This window comes from Achroia grisella, unplaced genomic scaffold, assembly GCF_030625045.1.
Source record: "Achroia grisella isolate CSIRO2021 unplaced genomic scaffold, CSIRO_AGI_Agris_v1 utg483, whole genome shotgun sequence".
NCBI lineage: Eukaryota > Metazoa > Arthropoda > Insecta > Lepidoptera > Pyralidae > Achroia > Achroia grisella.
In genome coordinates, this window is record NW_026712886.1 from 600,438 (window position 1) to 611,635 (window position 11,198).

The 11,198-nt window shown below is 31.2% G+C and overlaps 1 protein-coding gene across 1 annotated transcript; it reads left to right on the top strand.

The window, feature by feature from the left end:
- The first annotated feature begins 9,286 nt into the window (after window positions 1-9,286).
- LOC131845743 (G protein-activated inward rectifier potassium channel 4-like) lies at window positions 9,287-10,924 on the top strand. The gene is made up of 3 exons (XM_059194834.1): window positions 9,287-9,389; window positions 9,458-9,463; window positions 9,855-10,924. The coding sequence occupies exons 1-3, from the start codon at window positions 9,287-9,289 to the stop codon at window positions 10,922-10,924; spliced, it is 1,179 nt and encodes a 392-aa protein (XP_059050817.1).
- Window positions 10,925-11,198: the final 274 nt, after the last annotated feature.

Here is an 11,198-nt window from a genome sequence, read left to right on the forward strand (position 1 = left end):
AAGCCTAAGTTACTCCTTATTACATCAGCTACCTGCTAAATCCCATCAAAATCGGTCCAGCCATTTCAGAGATTAGTGGGAACAAATAGACCGACAGACAGACAGACAAAAATTGTAAAAAGTGGTTTTTTGGTACATGTACCACACACCCATATACATGTAGTAAGAAACGGTTATTTCAATATTACAAACAGGCACTCCAATTTTATTTAAATATATAGATGACTAACAATACTTTTCTCTTATCGTATTAGTATAGGCATCATATCTGTCATAACAAATAACAAAATTCATAGCTAAAACAGAAATATACAATTCCCTAATAAATGGCCCACGTCTATATAACCTTTTGTAGAATTTTTATGAAGTCGAAGGAAGCATTCTTTATATTATATCTCGAAATGTATGCCAAGAATGGCTCACTCCATTAAGCTACATTTTGGGCGCGAGATAAATTGCAAAATGTCCGCCAACTGTGATGAGAGAATGTTTGTATTACGAACAGAGAATATTTCCTTAATTATTTCAAAGAATATAATGTGCGAAGGTGCTGGCTTTTGTCTTTTATTTTCCTTTCCGCTGAAATTAAGTTAATATAACGTGGAACATTTTTATTGTGATGCAAACTGATTCTTTAATCTTTATAACGTTTACAATAACGATGTTGCTGAGTTTTCACACTGCCTGTATTTCTGTTTGCAATTTATACATGATGTACTCTTATCTAAGCATTTATTGAAATATTTAAAGAACCTACCACCAGTCGGTATGTGGTATTTGGTATTCATCGCCTATATGCATTGACAGTACTACGAACACCACATTATCCTGTGACTCATGTGATACCACTCTTAAATTGGTATTCCAGAGGACTAAGAAGTCATGTCCCTTATCCTGTAAATTCACTGAGTAATCTCAACCTACAACCAAAAAAGAAAATTGCTTTGCAGTTTAAATAGGAAATTGAGTAACCCATGTAGGCGATTTTTTACACATATAGGTATATACATATGAAGTTAGGTTAATAATATTTGGTACTACTTAACGATAACACGCGTGCAAAGCCGCTAATAGCGACTAGTATAGTAGGCATTTTAAATCCTGTACTTATTTTGCATATTACTTTTCCGTCAAGTTAAATAAAAAGCGAAATAGTGCTATTTCTCTGCAGCAATATAGAAATACATTTGTTAGATGTTGTTACATAAGTACTATAATAATAAAAATAATCTTGGATAGTTCACATAGCCTGTTGTATTGATTATACTAGATGATTGATAGAAAGACTTATTTTTTGTAAATACAAACATAATATATATAGAAAACATCCATACCGACAAACAACCATGATCATGAATACACATTTTTACATCGTGAGAGGAATCGAAACAGCGACTATCGGAAGTAAAGCGGTATTCGTAACCACTTAACAGGTTGATCAATATCGTAAACAATATATTTCAAATGAAAATATTATTGTTTATGATGATATGTTAAATCTACAGTCAGTTCTGCGTGCTTTCAAGCTATGAATTGATAAGAAACTCAGCTCTTGTCATTTTGAAATAAGCTTGTACATGATTATAAAAATACACGTACATTTTTAAATTCAATTAGGGAGATATAGTGAGAGTTTGCTTCTGTCAAGAAGAGATAATTTCTTATTTTATTTCTACTCTACACACCTTCTACTTCTGTCAGTTCTGAGTGCTTTCAATCTAAGGAGAACTGACAAGAAACTCTTCATTTCATTAGAGCTTGTACGTACAAAAATACAGATTCATCTTTTAATTCAATTACGGAGAATGTAGTGACCACGAGCATATGTTATTGCATTTTTCTCAAATGAAATTGATTTTTTATTTAAATTTTACTCTAGATACCTTCTATATCTCATTTCCTTCTCTGTCTAAGCCTACTAATGTAGCAACTCGGCTTTCCCCAACATCTCAACTTACATAATGTACGGTACCAGGCTGTAGATGGAGTTTGAAATACAAAATGTTGAAGCCATTTTATATTAGCATCCACCTACGGGAAGTCTAACTTTAGTCCCAGCTGATTAATTCACCTTTTAGTTTGTCGGCGCCTAATTTTGAAAGTTTCGCTTGCAGACAATTTTACACTGAAGCCAGCGATGGGTGTGCAGTCTCGAGGGTTCTCTTCAAAGCTTATGAGTAACATTATGTACCGATTATTAAATCACTTGTGAACTATTTACACAGAATTCAGAGTTATTTAGGAGTACGGTGTTATATATTTGTTTGTAAATATTGTGCAATGTTCTGTTATTTAATATACGAAAATCGTATGCGTATTTAATACTAGCTGTTCCTGCGTTTACATCTCTGTATAGACTTTATTCTTCTAAAATAAAAGAATTTTTCAAAAATAAAAGTAGCCTAAGTTACTCCTTATTACATCAGCTACCTGCCTAAAAAAGTCCCGTGAAAATCGGTCCAGCCATTTCAGAGTTTAGCCGGAACAAACAGACAGACAAACAAAAATTGTAAAAAATGTTATTTTGGTGTATATACCGTATTTATATTCATATGCATGTGGTAAAAAACGGTTATTTCAATATTACAAACAGACACTCCAATTTTATTTATATGTATAGATGTAGATAGTGGTATATATTTTTAAATGTATCCACTAACTAATCGATATAAACAAAAAAAAGTCTCTGTTTCTAATTTCAAATTGACAACTTTTCAATAAATGCATATTGAAAGTATATACGGTACTTACGTCAAAAATATAATTTTGACTTTTTTGTCTGTTTATTTGTTATAAAAGCGTTAGCGCTATAGCGGCTAGACCGCTATTGACGGGACTTCCACTTGCAGACAGCTAATATAATAAGGAGTAATTTAGATTACATTTATGTTAGAAATATTATTTATTTTCATAAATTTTTATATTCTACGCGTACGCAAGTGCGGGTATCAGCTAGTAATATTTGGAAATACCATTAAAATAAACTTGTTTTTTCACTTCATTTAAACTGCAGATAGTAAGTAGTCCAAAAGATTCTTATGACAAAGAATAGTCCAAAAGACCTAATTTGTAATTCTTTTTATTATTCTGTAATATCTAATTTGTTTCTACCAATAAAGTCATATGGCATCTAATTGTGATTTTACACAATTTCCCAACAACAATCCCTAATTGTACTAGCTCGGAAACTGTAATATGCCTCTGAACTGAAAGTTAGCTGTGTATTCTAGTTTGCCGAATTTAGTAAAAGGAGCGTTGTTATGCCAGACAGCAGTTTCTAAATTCAATTAGATATTTCTAATTCGAGAAGCACATATTAAAACACATAAATAAGTCATTGGAGAATCTTCTACTTTTGGAAACTGTTTGAAAATATCTTTAGAAATTTTGAGGCGCAGTCTTAAAAAGAAAATAATTATTAAAATTGGGTACTAATGATTTTATTGGTAGTAATGTAACCTCCTCGCATGGCACAAACGTCTGAATTCAAGAGTGTGATTGTTTCTATCGGTTTGGCTGTTTTTTATGTATAATATGTATGTATTTACAAAAAAAAATATATGTATTTATGTCAGTTATCTAGTACCCATAATACAAGCTTTAGCTAACTTAACTTGGGTATAAATGGCGTCATGTGAGTTGTACTGAGATTATTATTATTAATTGGCATTGCAAAATAGCGGACATCATATTGCTCTAGACAACTCTATAAATCTTAAATGTGTATAAAACGTCTATAGTTTATAAATCTTAAACATCTGGAAAATAAACAATGTGAAATAAAAAATAAAATTTTATAAGAAAGTGAAATGAGTTGTTGTGAGTTTCATACATACGATTAATAATTACACGCCTAGAAGCGGAAATAAAAAATATATAATAGTTATATACGTTCCATCACGATTGCAAAATCAGGAGAGCGCGCGTTAAATCCGATCATTTACGATTGCACGATCAGGAGAGCGCGCGTTAATTGCGATCACTTACGATTGCACGATCAGGAGAGCCAGCGTCGAATATGATCACTCACGATTGTTCGATCAGGAGAGCGCGTGTTAAATGCGATCTCTCATAATAGCGCGCGTTAGCTTTCACGCGCTAACCGCGCGCACTCCTGATTTTTCGTGAAAGAATGTGTCGTATAAAAGCAGCTACTTTGCTCGATAGTAGGCATGTGTACCATTTTATTATCAATGAACAGTTTCCTTACCTACTCCAATATCTTCTATAAGTTTATTCATGAAATTACACTCAAAGAGAATCATCTAGGATATTTAAATTCACAATTAGAGGAAGCAATGTACATTGAACTGTACGAGTTCTCGCTAATATATCTCGAACAAATGGAGGAGACTTTACAGTCGTCTACATTAATACCTTTGACTCGCCTATGTAGAACATCCATGCGCGTTATATGCTATATTTCAGTTGCAATTCTTACATAATACTAATGAAATTATTAGCTACAGAAGATCACACAGATCTTTAGTACTTTAATTAACTTTTGTTTGTTTTTATTCCGAAAGTTAAATCTTACGTTATGGTTATTAGACTACTGATATAAATACATAGTTACATTTTTTTCGTAAATGCATATATAATATGTTACTTAGAATACACCCAGACCGATACAAACAATCATACAAACGTTTGTGCTATGCGGGGAATCGTACCCACGACATTCTAAAGTAAGGTGTTGTGCTAAACCGCTAGACGACCGAGGTTAAAAAATATAATTTATCAGGTACAAATAGTGATATAAAAACTTATATAATTTTATTAAATAAGGATTAAGAATTCTCGAAAATGTTTTTCAACGAAATAACCGCTAGTTTGACTAATTAAAAGTTGTATAAAGTATTTGTTTTCTATAAAATTTTTCTTCTATTCATCTCCAAATTGATTATATGTCCGAGATATCCAGCTAACAAACGTTTTCTTTCCTAACTAATAGAATGATAAACATCTAAAAAGGATTGCTTGTCATCTGTCAAGATCCTGTTTCACCCTTCTTTCTCGGAGGGAACGCTGTGAAAAGAAATGAAGTAGGCAATAATTTTGATATTACTGAAACCCTGTTGATTGTTTGGTCAGAATTAATTTAAGTAATAGAGGCAGACGGCCATTAAGAATATTGGTTTTTAATCTATACATATAAATAAAATTGAAGTGTCTGTTTGTAATATTGAAATAACCGTTTTTACTACATGCATATGAATATATATACGGTACATATACCAAAATAACAATTTTTATAATTTTTGTCTAACTGTCTGTCGGTTTGTTTGTTCCGGCTAATCTCTGAAATGGCTGGACCGATTTCGACGAGACTTTTTTTGGCAGGTAGCTGATGTAATAAGGAGTAACTTAGGCTACTTTTATTTTAGAAAAATAAAAGTTAAAAACCACGCGGACGAAGTCGCGGGAACAGCTAGGAATAAATATAAATAAATAATCTTGGACAATTACAGGACAGTGCCATCTAGTCCCAAGGTAGAGCTTGTATTATAGGTACTAGACAACCGATATATATACTTTTTTTTTGTAAATACATACATAGTATACATAGAAAACATTTCGAGCAGATTCGATTCCTTGCACAGTGATACTTACTGCATATATTTTAATGTAAACAATAATTATGTAGCAACACTTCATCATATCATATATACCGTTACAGTGATTCATCACCTCACCACTGTAACCATCATCTGATGTTCATCTGATGTGAACCATCGCGCTACAACATATAATAATATAGTAATAATCTCAGGACTATCACACAGCGCCATCTAGACCGAAGTTAAGCTAGCTAAAGCTTGTGTTATGCATACTAGACAACTGATACAAACACATAGATATATTTTTTTCGTATATACATACAATTTATACATAGAAAACACCCAGACCGATACGAACAATCATACTCAGAAATACAAATATTTGTGCCATGCAAGGAATCGAACCCGCGACCGTCGGAATTAAGGCGGTATGCTAAACCGCTAGACCACCGAGACCGTCGAATATGTTAACACAAAAAGACATATGTACATTTAGTATTATTTACACCAGTTTTACATTCATATAATTTCTTAACGTGGCAATATAATTAATTATGTTACGACACTTATCATTTGTCATTACTCATTCCATCCCCATTTTAAGGGGAGGATGGAATTAATAACTGTATCCTATGAGAGATATAGAACAATAGACACCGTAAGAAAATTGTCTCTAGATGCGTGGATCGTTTCCTGGATATAATCTATCATTACTCATTTGTATTTATCATGAAACAATATTCATAATATAAACAATATTATTACAACATATCTTAAACATGGCGATACTCCACTGGGGAATCGAGCCTGCAACCATCAGAGGTAAGACGATGTGCTAAACTGCCAGACTATCAGGCAATCATTTATGTTTTTGACATGTGTTTTACAATACATTTTTTGACATTTTTGGTTTTTTTCCATTTTTGTTTCTTGTCAACTCTGTACCAAATATATCAAGAAAACTATTTGTAAATTTTTTTAAAGATCATATACTAAAAAGACCTCCACCGAGGATTCGACCCGGCAACAATCGGAGGTAAGACGGTGTGCTAAACTGCCAGACTATAAGGACATCATTTATGTTTTTGACATGTGTTTTACTATACAGTTTTTGACATTTTTGTTTTTATTTTTAATTTTGTTTCTTGTCAAGTCTATACCAAATATATCAAGAAAACTATTGGTAAGTTTCATTTACTAAAAAGACATTCCTTTTCTGAACAACTATAACAATATAGGTTACTATCTGACCGTCGCAACATCTTCTACATTACACTTCTTTGATACATCATTTCGCCCAATTTACATTACTTATATATATTTATCTATATATATTCTGATGTGTAAGCTATATTACTGTAAAGTATCATCAAAATCTGTTCAGTACTTTTTGTGTGAAAGAACGTCCACTCTATTCATTTATACTCACAGGCTTTCGCGTTTATTAGTAAGATTTTAAAATATAATTCATTAGAATGGAATGTCAAACAGTCAGAATTGGCAAACATGAAGTTTGTGACTGGAGCGGGATCTCAACGACTATCAATAAAAATCTTCAATAATGATAATAAATGTATATATTTATTATATATATATATATATTATTAGATTGTGTATATTTATTATTAGAGCCCAAAAGGGCTCACAGTGAAAAAGTCTAATCAATATCATTATACCACATTGTGGAATCACCTTCCAGCAATGGTATTTCCGAACCGATACGATATTGAAACCTTCAAGAAAAGAGCTTATTCCTTTTTAAAAGGCCGACAACTTACTTGCAATTCCCCTGGTGTTGCGGGTGCTCATGGGCGGCGGTAATCACTTACCATCAGATGAGCCGCATGCTCAGTTGTCCCCTGTGTTATATAAAAAAAATCTATATACTACAATATATTCAACTTCAATTATATGTATTAGAAGGTAATATATTTTTAGGTTATGTATATCTATATTTTCCCCGTTAGTCAGTAGTTTAGTTTTTGATAAGTTATGCACTAGTTCCACTCTGCTGCTCTCTCTTGCTAGTTCATTAACCGTTGTCTCTAGCTCTGTAGTGTTTTCGGCAAATACTTTGTCGTCTGCAAACCGGAGGTGACTCTAGAGTTCACCACTTAATAGAATAGAATAGAATAGAAAAGAATGCTGGACGAGCTGCCAGCAACAAATATCATTATGAACAACACGACAGAAATAACTAAAACGGAATTATAGCATTGTTTGCTTGTAAAATATTTTTTTTTAAATATAGCTAACATTGTTATCTAGTTATAACCAGTTATCTCGGAAAAGTTTTAATACGTAATCTTCGTTCCGTATCTATGGACGTATACGTATCTAATATAATGCTTAATATTTATCTATTTATCTATCTCATGACGTTTGTGTTCAGAAGATCTACAAAAGGTAAGAATTCTATTAAATTTAATTATTTTTTTTTACTTATTTGTTGTTTAATGTCTGTGACTAGTATTTTATATATGTATATGTTGTTGTACAGTATATTTATTAACATTTTTGTTGTATACAGTTTTTTTGTAATATTTTATCTGTTGCTCTTGTCCGTTGAAATGATTTTTCTTATAATTGTTTTATAACAGTTATAATACATACGTACATATTTTTTTATACTAATTCGCTCTTAATTTTCTGTGACTAGTGTTTTATACATATATATATATATATATATATATATATATATATATACTGTAATATTACATACGTATTTTTTTTTTTCGCTATATATTGTGACTAGTATTTTTTATATATATTTTGCTGTACAGTATATCTACTTATTTATCTATTTATCTGTTGCTCTTGCCTTTTGAAATTGTTTTATAACAATATTAATACATACGTATATACGTGACCTTATTTTTTTATATATATATAGTATAATATTATTGTTCTTTTTTGCTCCTTACACTTCAAATACATATTAAGATGAATATGTTTAAAAAAATGAAAAAAGTCGAACAGAAAAGCAGTAAAGTTGTGTTAGTTTTTAATTTTTATGCAATGCTTTTTAACACTTAACATGTATCGTCTCTAACATTTAAAATCTGGGATTTGCTCCTGAATTCTATATTAAGCTACTAACCATTTTATATAACTGTGGAACATAAAAATTATATGATGATAAAGTATTGTCACATTCCACATTCAGATTAAATTTATTGTATGACAACAATAACAGGATGAAAATAACGATCAAATCCAATAGAAATATCTGTTATTTGCTTATAATATATTTTTTATAAGTGAAAATGTTATTAAAATAGCTCAAGTATTTTTTGAGTTTATCTATAATAGTTTCAAACTTTTCTTTTCTCATTTGTCTTTTGAATATTAATCATCTATGTTAATATAGATTAGAAAAGTTATAATAAATGGACCCGTGTGGATGTAATTAAGATACTGGCAGCATTGTCTAGATCAGTGATTCCCAAGTCTATATCGACCCAGGGGTCTATGATAAACTGCAAGGGGTCTACGACAGCGATAATCTTGTTATTTTTACTTTATGTTTTTAACACTAAACTTTACTACAGTTAGAAATTTACAAAAAATCAATACCAGGTAAGAACGGGGGGGTCCACCCAAAACCGAAAAATATGACAAGGAGTCTACGACACAAAAAAGTTTGGGAACCTCTGGTCTAGATGTATAGCCAAACTAATACGCTTACCATATTCCTAATTTCCACAGATTAAATTTAAAACGATATGACAAATAAATCAAGGAGGATATTTGAGAATGGACACTGTTCACAAAGTTCGGTTGAATCGAGTATTTTAACGCCTGGTATTTACTATCCAAGGAATAACAGTTAGTATATTTCTTTGTAATACATCATTGCATATTAATAAATATCAGAAACAATATACAAGAATAAGACAGTAGTTATAGTATTTATGAAAACATCAAAAATAGAACGATCAAACGTTAATATGTTTTCAGAAATACTATATCTAGTATTTGTGAAAATATAGTATTTATTATCATTTCTTAGATTAGACATTTTCTTATATCGCAATTTGGTAGTATTTTTTTATAGATTTATAAATATATCGAAAGTTTTATTACGACTATTTATTCTTTTCTCTAATTGTAAGTAAGAGTTCAAGAGTAATTTAAAACGTTTATTTATTGCAGAGTATTTAACTAAAAATTGTATTTGAAAATGATTATACAGTCTCATTTAAAGCACTTCGAATTAGTGAGAAAGATGTACTTGTGTTATAGTTAAATGCTTTACCTTTATCAGAAATAATACATATTTTTTAATTTCAGGATTCTTCAGCACACGTCAAAATCGCAGGAAATCTGATAGAAGAAGAGTTACGCAGAAAAATGGAGAAATAAATGTGGAGAAATTTATCAATCCCAAATTTAGAATATTTTCTCACTGGTTCATCACTTTGGTTGAAGCCAGGTGGCGATGGACGTTACTTAATTTCTTCGTAACATACATTGTCGATTGGTTGTTTTTCGGTTTGGTTTATTGGCTCATCCTTTTTAGGCACGGTGACTTGTCTGAGGATCATCTTCCTCAAAATCAAAATGTGTCTAATTGGACCCCTTGCATAAAAAACATTTATGGATTTACTTCAACTTTCTTATTTAGCATTGAAGTTCATACCACTGTTGCTTATGGCAAGAGAGCCATAACGTTAGAATGTCCTGATGCAATATTTGCAATGTGTATACAATGTATCTTTAGTTCAATTTTCCAATCATTTATGATTGGTATCCTCTTTGCAAAATTAACAAGGCCTAAAGCAAGAACTCAGACAATACTCTTTAGCAAAAATGCTATTATTGCTCTGAGAGACGAGAAATTATGTATGATATTTAGAGTAGGTGATATAAGAAAGTCTAGAATTTTAAATATTAAAGTATCAATGTTTATAGTTAAACTAGAAATAGGTTCTGAATTTTTAGATGATGCCGAACAAATAGAAATGAAAGTGGAATTAGACGGTTGTGAATCTAGTTTCTTTTTATGGCCTGTTGCAGTTGTTCACATAATCGACGAAATGAGTCCTTTGTACAAAATATCAGCAGCTGACTTATTTTGCGGTAGATTAGAAATTTTAGCAGTTTTTGAAGGTATTATAGAATCTACTGGACAACCAGTGCAGGCTAGATCGAGTTACACTGAGAATGATATTATTTGGGGGCATCGATTTGTTCCTTTAATGAATTATCGCAGTTCGAATGAAATGTTTGACGTAGATTTTTCTAAACTCAACATAACCGAACAAATAGACACTCCACTGTGTTCGTCTCAAGAATATGATTTTTTGGTAACCTCTGTTAGACATTCTGTTTGTACATCTGATAACAGTAACATACCATGAGATAACAAGTGTCTTAATATAAATGTAAATATATTTGTAGTATTCAAACAGCTTCTGACTTCCTAAAGACCTATCTTAAAATAGCGATGTCAAACCGCAAGGAAAATAAACATTCGTGTGCTGGATCTATTTGCAATCGAGTGATTTAAACTTTTAACTTTGTTTACAATTTTGCAATACCAAATATAACCTCTTAGTGAGTTTGCATCCTGATCAAGTGAACTTGAAACGTGTTAGAAACGAACGAATCTTTTAATCCAGTTCATTAGTTATT